The 16,069-nt window shown below is 41.6% G+C and overlaps 1 protein-coding gene across 1 annotated transcript in view; it reads right to left on the reverse strand.

Annotated features, from left to right (window-relative positions):
* Positions 1 to 16,069, reverse strand: part of cep192 (centrosomal protein 192) — a 47,171-nt gene that overhangs the window by 12,299 nt on the left and 18,803 nt on the right. Inside the window, exons 27-37 of the mRNA XM_080720389.1 lie at positions 12,150 to 12,380; positions 11,617 to 11,742; positions 11,314 to 11,454; positions 8,798 to 8,861; positions 8,386 to 8,525; positions 8,016 to 8,108; positions 6,812 to 6,930; positions 5,777 to 5,962; positions 4,227 to 4,317; positions 3,386 to 3,565; positions 887 to 1,147 (exon numbers count right to left, since the gene is read on the reverse strand). Coding sequence (XP_080576515.1) covers positions 887 to 1,147; positions 3,386 to 3,565; positions 4,227 to 4,317; positions 5,777 to 5,962; positions 6,812 to 6,930; positions 8,016 to 8,108; positions 8,386 to 8,525; positions 8,798 to 8,861; positions 11,314 to 11,454; positions 11,617 to 11,742; positions 12,150 to 12,380 — 1,632 coding nt within the window. The remainder of the gene's footprint in view (positions 1 to 886; positions 1,148 to 3,385; positions 3,566 to 4,226; positions 4,318 to 5,776; positions 5,963 to 6,811; positions 6,931 to 8,015; positions 8,109 to 8,385; positions 8,526 to 8,797; positions 8,862 to 11,313; positions 11,455 to 11,616; positions 11,743 to 12,149; positions 12,381 to 16,069) is intronic.

The raw sequence follows: 16,069 nt of genomic DNA on the forward strand, positions 1-16,069 counted from the left end.
CTATGTAATACACAGAATATCAATGGTGTAAAGTAGCTAAGTACATTTACTCAAGTACTGTACTTAAGTATAATTTTGAGGTGTTTGTACTTTACTTGAGTATTTCCAATACTTTTACTTCTACTCCACTACATCTCGGATCCAAATATTGTACCATTACTCCACTAGAATTATTTGAATATAGTTACTTTGCAGATATAAATTATAATATTATAAAACATACAATATTATAAAAAATACATGAACCATTTTAGTCCTATTTTATACCGTGGCTATTTGAAAATAGCCGATCTACATGCTCTCAACGATCTATTTTCAAACATTTTGTACTTTTACTTTTGGTACTTTAAGTACATTTTGAATGCCAATACTTTCGTACTTTTACTCTAGTACATTTTGAATTCCGGACTCCTACTTGTAGTATTTCTACACTGCAGTATTTATACTTTTACTCAAGTAAAGAATGTGAGCACTTTGACCACCCCTGCAGAATATGCAAGTCAAATACAAACATAATCATGCACTACATAGGCAATATGCAGTGCCAAGAAGAATGCTATATTAAAGGAGCTATAGTCAACTTGTTCTTGAAAAACGGATGCTAAAATGAAAATAATGTTTCGAAAATATATATATTAAAAAAAAAAGCTTCATACACGAGTTTCTATTCAAAAATGACCACAAAAAATAATAATGATAAAATAATCATTTTGGCCAATGTCAGACCGAAATACTCCACTAGAATGTTCCTCCGCTTTACCGGTAAAATACTTGCAGTACAATACCTACAAAGCACTCTATACTTCTATATCAATTCTAACCTACTGTACGTTTACACACATTTCCATTTCATTAAAACAGTCCCATCTTCCACATCTGTTCCTACCTCTTGCGTCCTTTCCTTCAGCACAAACTGTGAAGGGGCGAGGCTAATGACGGAGGACTCCATCACGGAGCGGCTCTGCATGTCGGAGTAGGCCATGGCTTTGATGAAGGCCGCCCTGGAGCCGGTGTTCCTCACACACAGACACACCTTGCTGACCCGTCCAGCGGCAATGGCCGTTAGCGTAGCGATGTAGCCGTCTGCCCGTTTCCTTTGATCCTCCAGGATGATGTTACTGGTGCCGCCGTACCCCGACAGGGGAATCTAAACAAAGATAGACACCATTTTTATAAAAAGGAAAGTAGAAGATACAAAAGTTTTGCAATTAAAACAGAAGGCACTTTGCATGGGCTGGGTAAGTGGCAGGGGGTAGATATGGAAATGAATAAACAGCATGTACACAGAGGAAGCACTGGCATTACTAGCTGAACGAAGAGCTCAAAGGAGACAAAATGTGCACTTGTACGTAAATGTTTTAGAATAGCAAGTTAGACAAGAGTTATGAAAATTACATCACAGCATGCGATGCAGAGCTGGGAGGTGTGTCATCGTGTGCCAAAATTTATCGTATCTATGAAAATTAAAACACAGCATGAGCAACATTGCTGGAAGCACTCATATCAGCAGAGCAAAAGAAAGCAAAACGGGTGGGTGTGTGGGCGTCTGTTATACAACGTAAAAAATTATAATAACCATGGAAATTACCACACAGCATGTAGAAGAATGAAGGCAGCAGTAATAGAGACAGAATAAGCAGGAAGTGTGCCAAAGCAAGCTTCCATTTAAAAGTTATTTAAGATTGAGCTGAAATTTAATTTTTGTTTTCTGAAAGACACCAGAGAGTGAGTGGTACTGTATGAACTCAACATAAACGTCGGCCACATATCAAATTTTACTGGTAAACAGTACACTATTTACTGTAAAAAGTTAAATGTTTCTGAAAGATAAATAGGTAGTAACAGACACTTGATTCACCACTGCATCTTCTGAAATCGTTTACTTAGTTGCCCAAGGTGACCTCCAGGTGACCTTGGTGTCCCAAGGTCACCTGGAGGTCACCTGGCATGCCACCATGCCCGAGATAAGCACCCATAAGCGGTTAGAAGACTTGCAAATAACATATCTGTGACATTATGAATATTGAATGGATCCAGACTAGTATCATGGTGGGGAAGCAGCTCTCCATGCAGGAATAATTGAGTGAACTGGAAAGGCTTGCGGCATATGAGAATTTATCTTACAGGATGCAAAACTCATCAGATGCGTTTGTACCCCTTTATGTTTTTTGGCTTGTGGGGGTGTGGCTTTGGGGACGAGCTGAGGTCTCACGCCCCTTTAACAATAACAATTAACCTCAACAAGCTGAAGAAGACTTGTTTGAATCAATACTGGACAGAGATGCAGCCAAGAGATTTGTTGTTGAGGTGTGCAAATTAACAACAGCATCTTTTGTTTTTGAGGTACTAGTGCATTGTCTTTTTGTGCTGGAATGGATGTGGGTTTGTTTTTTTAGGTACTAGTGCATTGTCTTTTTGTGCTGGAATGGATGTGGGTTTGATTTGTGAGCATATCTTTAAGTGAAATGTATAAGTAAAAACAAATACATTAAAGAAAATGGGAAAATAGTGGCATCCATGCTGTTCAGCCCGGCGGCCCTGTGCCTGGCTGAGAAGCACACATATCCTGCTCAATGTCATGTCCTGCCTCCCTACTAGGAAATGCATCATCACAGACACTCACAAAATACCATTTCAGCTTATAGCGCATAAAAAATGGAAAGGGGGGGCTCGCCTTTTTTTTTTAAGAGTAAGAAGTAAGAAGACCTCTACCTTATATGTCAAGGAGAAATGGGAAGCAGGACTTGGGGTGCAGACTGCCGAGAACGACTGGTATAATATTTGTAAGACACAGTGCACGGCCACAAGCTCTAGAGTGTGGAGGGAATTTAGCTGGAAGAATGTTATTAGATATTTCATAACTCCAAAGATCAGAGGAAAAGTCACAGCAGAGAAACAACCATGCTGGAGATTCTGTGGATACATGGACGCTGACCACGAACAAATATTTTGGAATTGTCCAAAAATGTACAAGTACTGGGATGTAATAAAGATACCAAAGACAAGTGTGGTGCTGTATCTAGGGAACTTGACGCAGGAAAGCACATGGAGATGACATGCATCTGGTCAAGGTGCTGCTGGCAGCCAGCAAAAAAGCAATAACAAGATTGTGATATAAAAGTGACCCTCCAACTTGTGAGCAGTGACTGTGCATTGTGGAGGAAATATATGCGATTGAGATATTTACAAACTCAGGATACAAGAACTGTTCCTTGAGAAATGGGAGAAATGGACTGAATTTACAACCCAGCAGAAAGACACCACGGATGCTTAATATGGACTGAAATGTGACAATCAAAATGATGTAAAAATTCTGACCCTGTGAATGATGTACATGTGACAAGCTGCAAATAAAAATTAAGTTAAAAAAATAACTGATTCTCACAGTGAATTTGACCCCTGGCTGTGAGGGCCGGGCTCCAGACTGTTTGATTTCCAGCTTGGCCAGCATGCAGGCCACCCGGGTGGGAGCGAAGAGCAGGTGGACCGACACATCCTCTGTGGGACGAATGGACAGCTCCCCGTGTCTGCTCAAACGCTCCTCTGCACTGAACATGCTCTGTAGCTGAGTGACAAATACATTATATAATTATAAGAAGTAACAGAATATTATTCTTAATTTATTTCATATTGCTCATTTGGCATCAATACAGTAGATGAGTCTGGCCCAAGTGTGTACCAAATACTATCACTGGTAATAAAAGCATAAAATAAAATAAAATAATTGAGATGAATCAGAATATATTTAATGTAGTATGCATCATCTTGACCAACTGGGATGGCTCTCCAATTTAATCATAAATTATCACAAATTCAACACCAACTACAGTACTTTATCATTCTTCTCTTAACGAAGCAAAGACTAACCATAAATGTATGAATATTACAAAACAATCTTCTCTTAACGAAGCAAAGACTAACCATAAAGGTATGATACTATCACTGGTAATAAAAGCATAAAATAAAATAAAATAATTGAGATGAATCAGAATATATTTAATGTAGTATGCATCATCTTGACCAACTGGGATGGCTCTCCAATTTAATCATAAATTATCACAAATTCAACACCAACTACAGTACTTTATCATTCTTCTCTTAACGAAGCAAAGACTAACCATAAATGTATGACTATTACAAAACAATCTTCTCTTAACGAAGCAAAGACTAACCATAAAGGTATGAATATTACAAAACAATTAACAGTCTATAGACTAGAGTATTACCTGGAAACAGTCTTGGTCCTGACCCCGGATCAGCAGACGGAGTTGCTGTGTGTTGTTTGGAGAGTTGTTCCTCAGCACCAGCTTCTGTTGCCTGAGAGACAAACAGTTCCAAGCTTAAATGAGCAAAATATAATGACCTAACCAAAGAATCCCCTGTAGTCTTTATTCTCACAACTAGCATGGGGCTCAAATCCTGGATAGAGCCATTTAAACCCTTGCAGGACATATACAGCATGTACAATGTTTATTTTATTTCATTTTTTCCATTGATTTCTGTACACTACTGATCTTCAATGAGTAGAAATAAATGGCGGATTATCTTGAAATGGCTTGCGAGAACAAAACATCCCCCATGGCTCCTTTTTAGTCCCTTCTCATGAATAATATTAGAAATGTCTAATGGAATGGAAGCAGACCACCAGGCTCTGGGTTTTATTGATAGTTTTCTGATGAATATTTAATACATCTTTACAGTATTTGTGTGTGTTTCCTTGATTGTCGAGGGGAAACAAATCATAGACAACATAACGGCAGCAGCCTTGTGGGATTATTACAACTCGAACCTGCACCTGAGGAACGTAGAGGTGCTCCAATCAGGTTTTTTGGGATCGATCGAGGTCACCGTTTTTCTCATGATCGGCCGATAACGATTTATTTTAAGGAAAATATTTAACCTTTGTCAATACAAAATCTGTCTTGTTTTAATGGTCTAACCCATAGCATATTGATGACACTGATTTGGAACTTCGTTTGCCCTTAATTAAACAATCATTACCCTTACCTCACTCACTCACCTCTTGAATAGGAGGGAGCTCCAAACATTATTCAGTACAGTAGTGTATCAGCTTTATGCTTCAATATCAGACAAAGTGTTGACTGAAGAGGGGGTTGAATGCTGCTACAGTAACTAAAGAAAAATACAGGACTACAAACAAAATCTTAACCTAGACCACCTGAGACAATGAATTGGGACAAAAATGAATTATGACATTACATATTATCTATATGATAATGGCAGCCTCAAATGGCTATGGTATAATATCTTCTGATCTGAACCTCAGTCCCAATATGAATTTAATTTCAACTTTCACATAACGTACATCATAATACAATGTTGTCTGACTCTAAACTGAAATAACATCAGTCTCCTTATGAATGAAACTATAAATTCCAAAAGTTCATCAAGTTAAGCCAAAATAAAACAAATATCTGCTAATTAGTGGTCTTTCTCTGACAAAAAGAAAAACTGCCAAACGAGAGACATTGATCGCAACGAGGCAGACCGCACACGTGCTTCTTCTACAGCTGTTGTCAACGTTCAGTGTTGGAATGTGGTATGCTTGGAATGTATGCACGCAGACTTTACTAAGGAATCGCTCTGTACGCTCTTTTGGATGTAGATCGATTTACATATCGGTGAATTTGGTGACAGCCAATCGAGTCAAAGAGCTAAAATCGATAAAACCCATCGATCGGAGCAACTCTAGAGGAAAGCAGTGAAGGACATGGTCAAACCTAAAATAAAACAAAAAAAACAAAAAAAAACATACACAGCTCTTCCCAGAGTGACACCTCCCCAGGCCATGAACTGTTTGTTGGAGAGGATGGGGGGTACGTCGCCAGTTAAACCAGGGGCCGAGGTAGGGGCAGGCTTCTCGTAGTCCTCCGTCATCACCTCTCCTGTCAAAGCTACTTCATACTGAGGTCCGGATGGTAGCACCAAAATGGTGAGCAGGCTACAGTAGCAACATAAGACAGAAGGCACTTCCGATTAAATCTCAATTCATGTTCACAGGCCAGAAACTGACTGTCCCTTGGGTTGCGTCCTTCATTGTCCAGAAAACAATGTTTAATAAAGCGCTAATCTGAGTATAAACTCGAATAGTTTGTCGAATAGTCTTAGTAGATTACCAATCTAAGATTATTATTATTACTACCTTTATTGTTAGAGTGAGAGATTGGCCTAATTTGCTATATTAACAAGACAGTAGTTTTAAAAAACCTAGTCTGAAGTGAGTGGTGCTATTTATGAGTTAATTTCGTTAAGTGTCCCACGAAGCTTGGCAAACGTAACCCTGGGCGTACAACAAACTTTGGGCACCTTGTCCAAAGTTTGTTGTGCAGCCAAGCTTCGCGAATTTGGCTTACATCTTTGCAAAAATGGACAAAGCCAGATATTGGAGTACCGCTCAAAAATAGGATACATCATGATTTATTAGGAGAAACCAAGCTGCGAGTATGTTAAATCAAACATTAAGCACCCCCACAGCCTCAATGGAATGATACTTTTTTAAGTTATGCAGTCAGACTGACCAGACTAATTAGACTACTAATCTCTGTCAAAACATGCAAAATAATAATAATTAGTAGGCCAATCGTATTCGACTATAGAAATCTTTAGGTCGGGGACAGGCCAAATTGAGAGCACATGAAAGCACTTTTTGTAACTAATTCAATAAAAAGATTATCTTTTATTGGACAGCCCTGTATAGGAATGTGGTATAATTAATTAATCTATACTTATATACAAACATAACATATTTGTTATGTTTAAAAAAAATCAAAGTATGAGAATTGACAGGTACCTCTCTCTGCGTTTCCAGCTGCCCTGTGCTGTAAAGGTGACCACAATGCACTGCTCCTCTCCCGCTCTCAGAAACAGCTCATCAGGTGTCACAGAAAAACACTCCTTAGCATCACTGCTCTGTGGAGCCAAAGAAAAACACTCCTTAGCATCACTGCTCTGTGGAGCCAAAGAAAGAGGAAAAAAAATCACTGAAAAAAGGGGTTGACAGAGGAGGGAAGAAAAGACAGAAAGACATACAAACAAGGATGGAGGACATATAGGGATGGGGGTTGAATAAAGCAAGAACAAGTAGATGGACCCAGGGGTTAAGGTCTTTGCACACTGCTGCGTTTTTCGGGCTGAATATCGGAGTGAATTTCAGAGTGCGTGAACAAAAAAAATCAACCTCACGTTATGTCAATCACATTTGCACACTGCCGCCCGTTTCGTATTTATTTTCGGACCAGGGTTGATTTATTTTTATTTTCACAGCTGTCGCCACTGGGTCCTTTGCTCTCTCTCTCTCTTCTCGCTCTCTCCTTGGCCTGAAAAATGCTTTCGAGGATTTCGGATTTCCAAAACGCAACGAAACAACGCAGTGCAGTGTGCAACCAGCTTGAAAGCCAAAATAAATCCCAAGACTGAAAATTATTGTGTCCCAATATGTGACGTTAGAAATATGGCATGCGCAGCACACACCAATATTTGGGGTGTTTCCCTGAATTTATGAACTGCCTTCACTGAATGGGTGTGTGCCAATCCATGCGTCATTTTATATTCAGTATCTTCTGAAGTTCTGTTGTATTCTATGCTAGTCTGGCCAATTCAAAGGCGTTTTGATGACATTGTCATTCACACCGCGGCTATCGTTACACCTCCCCCTTATTTATTTTTTTGCACTAAAATAGCCCCTATGAAATCCTCAAGACTGAAATCAGTCCCCAGGACTGAGAACCTTAACCCCTGTGGAACAGAGAATGAACAATGGGGAAGAGGAGAGCAAAAGAGGGTTGGGTTCAGTGATAAAGAGATGAAGAGTTAGAATCAAGCGAGAAGAGAAAATTAAGAGGGAACCGCAAGACAGAGTGAAACAACAGCAACGAACACACAAGAGACACATTTTCAATAAACCAATCCCACAACAGGTGGCACTATCATACCAAAATGCCACGCTGGCTTACCCAAATCCCACATCTAATAAGAAAAGCAAAGGTCAGAATTACCTTGAGTCTTAGCTGCACGTCAATGTTGCCTGCATTCTTTAATGGCAGAGTCTGTTGACTAGTTTTACCCACTGGAGCAGAGAGGCTGACAGTCTAGACAAAATAAATAAGGAGGCAGTCAAGCAGTTCATGACCACCACAGGTTGGGTCATGACAAGTTTAAAAAGTAGGACAAGTCAAAAAGCAGACCAATGTATACTTGAAGGACAATTCAACAACATATAGCTTATCCTATATTAAAACTGGCAAATGGGAGGGCCGGCCAGCGGACCTGACGTCACTCTGGCGTCCAGAGGATTTGACATAATGAAGTTTTTCTTAGATGAGACTGATAGAAAAGTTGGAGCTTTCCGTCTCTAAATTAATTTACCTGTAGGTCTTTAGGAGCATGGACCCTCGCAGTCCCAGACCTGGCTCTGAGAGGAATACTCTTGATCACATGACTTGGACCTGGGCAGTCCACCTCTATATCCACTCGAGCACTGTATTCATCAGCCGGCCCCAGTTCTCCTGAGGAACAGAATACATTTAGGTTAGTATTAGCCATTAACCACAGCGTTTTGTCCATTTAAAAATATCAAATTCAGAATCTGAATTTAGAGAACTAAAGTATAATAAAGTTCATTTAAATGATATTAAAGTAGCTATACATACTGTACATGGCATCAACTAACATCTGAAATATGAATGCATTGCATTGAATGCATTCCTTTGGTTGAAATGTGCAAAGTATGGACTGTATTCAAAGTCAGAAATTTAAACTGTGGTATACAGGACATTACCTGAAGATGTCGTGTACTTCTGAGGTGCCCTGAAGTGAACCCAGACTATAAAGCTCTCCATGTTCTGTAAAATGTGAGATGTTACAGGAGTGACAGCAGTCCTGTGTTAAAGGCTTCACCAACTAGGTCTGTTCACAGTTAGTGAAATGGTCTGTGCACTGCTAATCCGAGTATTTATCTTAAAGGAGTGTTTCTGGGTAAAATCGACCCCCATATAGGGCTGGGTTCGGTAATCGCCGTACCGCCGTATACCGCGGCCTACCGCGGTGTCAGGGTCCTTACCGCGGTCAAAAAAGACAAAAAATAGGCTATTTTTATTGAGAACGAGCGAGTTTTAAAACGGGGGAGAAGCGAGGACCGCATGCGCTTCATGCCGCTCTGCTCTGGGCCGCGCACCACATGTTTGGAACAATTGGAAGCTTGGCCCGTCACAGTCTCCGACAGAGAGTGAGACACAGTAGACACTGGAGCAGTGCAGTAGCCTCGGTCAGCAGCGTTAAACTTTCTCCATAATCCACACGACACAACTCACACAAGTATGTTTATACATACCTCGTGGCCGTTTCTTTTTTATTCATACGGGCGGAGCGCGACGCGAGGACTAAAACCGAAAATGAAACCAGCGCTAGTGAGTACTTTTACAGTATAGCGCGTGTGCCCGTCGTTGTTCGACTACAACCTTTTCTGTCAAGTCTGGTAACTAAAACCTGTTTACTATGTTTATATCACCACTCAATCAATGCGATTTGAGACGTGAGTTTGCATAATCACAGACCGTACACAATCACTATACCCGTCTCATCTGGTTTGTTCACAAACAGCTTACCTTAGCAACAGGCACGATGAAAGTACATTTTATTATTTCCCCCTGTAGCCTAGGTATGGCAGGTGCCATAGCTTGCCATACCCAATTGACGCCTCTGTAGCCTACGTTACTATAGTAACCCGACACTGCAAAGATCTACAAGCTCAGAACGCGTTGCGAACGCGACGCGTTGTGAGCTTGTAGATCTGCTACTTTCAAAAGCCAGACCCACTGTGCTGTACGGGGAACTCGAGCAGTCGGGCTTATAGGACCGTGGAGAGACGAATTTTGGGCAGATGATAGGAATATTTTGTCTTATCGCCGAACCTTAACTTTTTCGCCGCCGTTGACGGTGAGGATTGTCATTGAAAGGGTTAATACCATGGCGCCGTTGACGGTGAGGACTGTGAATCTTACTGTATATACAGTAAAGATATTATTACTTACTTAATGTCGCTCCGGTCCCGCTCGCATCGGTAATGTCGGCGATTTGTTTACAACGCACGTTGGGCGTGCACGCGAAGTGAAGCTCCTCAATGTTAAGTCAATGGCGAGGCCCATAAAGAAACTTCATTTAAACAAAATAGCCATTTTGAGACATTTTGCAGCAGATCTAAATGTAAACAAGGCAAAAGGCAGGGCGCAGCCATCTTCATCTTCTTGTCGCACACTGTCATGTGACTAGATGACGTAATCGTTGCCGTCAAGTGATAATCCAAAAAAACAAAAACAACCCCCTTCCGGCCCTTCAAAATAATAGCGGCGGCCGACGGAGGAAACGACGTGGCCCCGAGGCACCAAGCAACCTTCAGATTAAGAGGCAGCAGATGTGTTAATTAATAGATACGGGGGTGCGGTAATTACCGCAATACCGGCGGTAAATGGGAGGACGGTAACCGCGATAACAAAATGTTGATACCGAGCCACCCCTACCCCCATACCTGTCTTCTTACAAGCTTGCAAGATGATCCAGACACCCCATAGTCGCAAAGAAGCATTATATTCCATTTTTGATTGCACCTTCTACCCGACCATGGCTCCATAATGGACCGCGTTCATTCAATCTCTAATCCGGTTATTTTTCTCGCTTCAAAGTCAATTTTTTCGCTCTGTATCAGTTCCCTGTACTCTATATAATTCATCCTAGCATTAGCTTCTCCAGGGCGCAGCCATTTTTTGGTCAAAAAGCTTCTCTTTTCGACTCTCGTTCAGCTTGAAATCCCGCCTTCTCTCGCGGGACAACAAAAAATGGCTGCGCCCTGGAGAAGCTAATGCTAGGATGAATTATATAGAGTACAGGGAACTGATACGTAACTGTTACGGAATATAATGCTTCATTGGGACTATGGGGTGTCTGGACCATCTTGCAAGCTTGTAAGAAGACATTTAAAGAGGTATGGGGGTCAATTTTACCCAGAAACTCTCCTTTAATTATACACACACACACACAAATTGTTTTGGGGGGGCCTTTAAAGTCAATAGTTATTATCAAATAACAAACCAAGAGGTGACAATTGTACTGAAATCCAGCGCAGAGTGTATTGACTACAAGACAGAGTGTGGGTCCTCTATGCACGCACACTGTTTTTATTGTTAATTAGTTTGTGCATATGAGGCGCGCGTGCGTGCAGCAAAATAAGTGTGGGCTCGCTGAGCCCACGCGAGCCCATGGCATCTCACCCCTGACGATCACAGACTTGGCTATACTCACCTCTCCATAGCTGGCATGCATCACATGGTTCAGCACTGATGGGGTGGACTGCTGGGTCACGTGACCCGTCTGGACTGACCCCTCAGCAGTCAGAGCCACAGGGTCCTTGGAGAAGGTGAAGGATCGCCAGGCTGTGGCATTCTAAAGACATGAGGGATGGAAAGATTAGATACCAATGCAGTTTTACTTTGTCTTTGTAATGGTGGTCACAGCAGTACTGGTGTCAAAAAGATGATTCGGGAACACTTAAGAACCTGGCGTCTGTCATGCAAAACTGTAAAAAATGTAATTGTGTTCACTCACTGCACTGATGACCAGGCGGATGGGTACGGTGGCATGAGTCCTGTTGACAAGTTTTAGACGAAGAGATTTGGCACTGCCACCTGACAGGTCCCCGAAGTCCAAACACCCAGATTTACCAACATCAACCTGAGAAATTGTTTTATTTTAGATGCTATATTAAATAAAATGTGACATTTAATCATTTTGTAAGCCATTAGTCAATAATAATAAAAACAAATCCTATGTATTACTGCTTTATGTAACAGTAAGCAAACTAGGGCAAAGTTGACATTAAGCTCAAAAGTGGATGAGGATCAAGAACATTAATGTTAAAACAATAATATTAATAACATTTTGTTTACAAAAAAAAGGCCTTTAAGAGTTCATTTCCATAAATCAAATCAAAAGATTTTTTGGTTGAAAAGATCCTTCTGGTTCATCATGTATTCATTCCGCCAATAATAATGCTGAGAGGACAAGAGCAGAAGGTCCCAGTGGGATGTGATCCCAGACCACAACAGGGGCTTAATAACTAAGGGCCACGGGTCACTCACCTCTAGTGCAGGGTTCTCAGCCACAGCAACAAGCACCACCCTTTTGGCGAAGACCTCAGCCCTCGCAGCAACCTCTGAGTCGGCTGAGGCGGGCCAGGAGGAGACACTGAGGACACATTGGTAGACCCCGGCCCGGGGCGGTATGAACAACACCTTCTGCTCCTCTGTGCTCTTGGGGCCAATGATCGTCTTGTTCTTCACCATCAGCCACTGATAAGGCAAGCTGTCCACCTGGAGGGATTGGCATGGGAGTCAGCACCGCTTCACAGTCAGCCTTTAGGTTCTGTGTTTGAACTCAGGGGCGTCACAAGGGGGGGGGGGGGGGGGGATTTACTTACCTTAAGCCCCGTTCACATTGAGCCGATCCCGGGGCCGAGGATCCCCGATCAGATTTCGGGAGGACCCCCCGGGAAAATCGTTTGGTCGGCCCCGGAATCGGTCTTGGGCTTGAACAGTACCCCGACACGATCGGATTATGTTAATTAGCTTTTTTATGACCTCGGGACTCGTCGGGAGCACTCACGATAATATCAAAAAAGTTTGATATTCTCGGGTCATCGGGTAGGAATCCTTTACAATTATTGTCGTCTGAATGAGCTCACGGGATTGCTTCAGAATTCAGATGATATGAAGCCAGCTCCTCCCTTTTTTTAGGCTGCGCAGAGTGTAGGCAGAGTGTGCGCAGAGTGTAGGCTACACTTTTATTATTATAGCCTACTTACTTTTTACTTTAGCTTACTTTCTCCCTAAAATGAGTTCCAGGGGGTCCCCAGCTAAATGATATTGAGGAACCTAGGCCTGTCCCTATTCTATATGCTTGGATGAGGTGGTGGGACAGTAAAAAAAAAAAAAGCGAGAGGTTAAACTTTTTTTTTTCTGCGACTGCACGCCCACAACGGCGAGGTTTGGACATTCATAATTGCTATTAGCTGATTAAGCTCATGTCTGTTTAATGTCTGGCTGGTTGCCGTTAAAATGCTGGTTGATGCATTTTAGGAGTGGACACGGGCGTTCTTTTTCCTCTCTTTTTTTTTTGCTGCGCAGATTTGGCTAGGGCAGTGTATGCTGTTCTATCACCTCACAAAAAGCCTTTTCCTTTTTGGACAGTTGGTTGAAAGCTTGGATGAGGCAATGGATTTTATTAAATCAATGATATTGGAGATGCGACACTCTCAGCCGTGTCTTGCTGGATGCGCATCACATCTCGCGTCTCGCTTGCCAAAAAAATAACTGAATATATAATTATAATATCTATAAAGTGAGCAGCGGCCAGTGTGCGCACAGTACCTAGAAGACTAGCCTACCAACCTACCTTTGTTTTTATAATGTTTTGTCATGATGGCGCAGTTATCACTTGTGTGCAAAGGACGATGATACACGAAAGAAGAATGTAACACCAACTTCTACCAATTAATCCATTGCTGTGACAGACAGGCTGAGACAGCCAACGTGCTTCCATGTAGACTACATAATCCACTGGGTCCAGCTTGGTTCAGATCAATCATATCAACATAACAGTAATAACACCAACCAAAGTCTAAAACACGGTGCCGTCAGCAGCTGTGTTGTGTGAGTGACAAGCCTGATTTGCGCTTCGCCGTATCAGCGACCACCACCTGGAACTGATGCGCTAATTATTGATCTGACCAGGGGTGAGATGCCATGGGCTCGCGTGTGCTATAGTTTCGCGCAATGATGTAATGATTAATTTGAGCAAGATATAACATTTTAAAAGGCTTTTATAGGCCTAGCCTAGGTCTACTCTTAATACTTTTTTCACGATGTAGCGCACTACATGTTCAAGTTCAAACTCTTTCATGCTCACAAGACTTCACACAACATGTCGCTTTGATGTCATGCAGGATGTAATGGGCAATTTCCTATATTGATCAGATACACATACACACCTGAAAGCATTCACGCTGATGAACAGTTAATTTGAGCAGTGATGGAAAAAGTACTCCAATTCTTTACTTAAGTAAAAGTATCAATAGGCCTACTGCATAGCTACAAATATCGCACAGACAGAGAGAGAGAGGGAGAGAGAGAGAGACTCTTTATTATAGACTATAGCGAATATATTTGTTTAATTTCGCCGTTTTAATATTTAATTAGTAGCACTGCCACTGAAGAAAGCACCATGCGTGCCTTAATTGTTAAGAGGCTGCGCAAAAAAAGAAAAGGAAAAAAAGCAGCTGATCAGCGCTCGACGGCACTGTCATTTGATGCACATTTCCAGTAGGCTACTTTATGTCACCCATCCCCGCAGATAATGTGATACACGCTCCATATAAATGACGTTCCAACCTGCATCTTCGAGGTGGCTTTTGATGGCGTTTCACCTCGCTAAAAAACCTCCATGATTTTAACCTTCAACAGATTGGCAGCACTGCGGGACTCATTGCATATGCGAACAGAAGGTAATAAAATGGATTTGGGAGCATAGCCTAATTACAATGGATGTCTCATAAAAAACAATATATATTTTATAGTTGAAGGGCAAATACACTTATACACAGTAGTATGGTCAGCAATGTGCGAACGTTAGATAGCGAATATATTTGTTTAATTTCGTCATTTTAATATTATAAAATCACAACCCATTTCCTTAGAATATATGTATGTAAACATGGTTTCATCGGAACCCTTTCTGTACATCTTGTACCCCTGTGGGTCCCGATCCACAGGTTGAGAACCATCTAGTCGTGTCTCTCATGGCACCACCCCCCCGAGATCGTGGGTGGCTAGAATCGCGAGACGTCGGTCTCATTTGTAATGGTCTGAGATATTTCACTTGGCACAGCGGGATATACCGGGCCCGAATTCAAGACTGTCGTTTGAAATGAACACCGATAAACCCCCGGGCACGAGATCTGATCGGATCAAACATCGCGTTTCGTCTGTGAGGCTCTTTACTTGGGCCCCAAGGTGGAGGGGCTTAATTATTTTAAACTTTAGCCATTGATATACAAGCTTAAAGCGCAGCGCCGAGTGCCGCTTGTAGATTTGCAATTTTTGAAAAGTCATGAAAATGTGTGCAAATATTTGAATATATGTATTTTTTAAGCAAACTTTTCTAACGCAAATTTTGATTCTGGGTTTCCCTGGAACTAAATATTTTGAGATGGGGGGTCCGTGGCCAAATACATATAATTTTGGGGGTCCTTCATATGAAAAAGTTTGAGCACCACTGACAGAAATATAGGTTTTTCGAAAAATCTTAGAAGGATTTGAAATATTCGAAGACTTGCACAAATTTTCCATATTTAAAAAAAATAGCAGATCTACAAGCTTACAGCACAGCACTCTGTGCCGTGCTGCAAGCTTGTATAGCTGCTATTTTTCAATAGTTAGTTAAAGCACAAATGGGGTGGACCAGTACAATAGTTAAAGCACAAAATAATGCGTAATAATGCGTTCCCGGTCTAAATGGGCTAAACCCCCTCCCGCTATGAAGAACATTCATGGGGGGCTCACAGTGAATCCTTGTACCCAGGGCCCAGAATTTGGTGCAACACCCCTGCCTGGAGGATTGGCATGGGAGTCACCGCTTTACTGTCAGCCTTGATGTTCTGTGTTTGAACTCAATAAACAGTTTTAGTGGTAGTAGTGAGACTAGGCCCAGTTAAAAACAGATGCAGGCTGGGTCATAGAGAGTAAAATGTTGATAGTTCTGAATGAAGGAATCTCCATTACAAGTACTTTCTGGTTCACTGAACTGAAAAATTGGAAGGGTTTCAGTATAAAGGTTTGGACATTTCTCAACAAAAAAGGTTTGAATAATCAAAAACGTTCTGCACCATTTTGAGTTTACTATGCCTTTTGTCAATGTTGACAATGTATTATGTTTGTGAGATTTTGAAAGGTGAAGCTAAACGCAGTTTAGTCCATTCTAGTGAGGGGGAAATGTTTTACTGCAT

The sequence above is a fragment of the Nannobrachium achirus genome, assembly GCF_963921795.1.
Source record: "Nannobrachium achirus genome assembly, chromosome: 2".
Taxonomy (NCBI): domain Eukaryota; kingdom Metazoa; phylum Chordata; class Actinopteri; order Myctophiformes; family Myctophidae; genus Nannobrachium; species Nannobrachium achirus.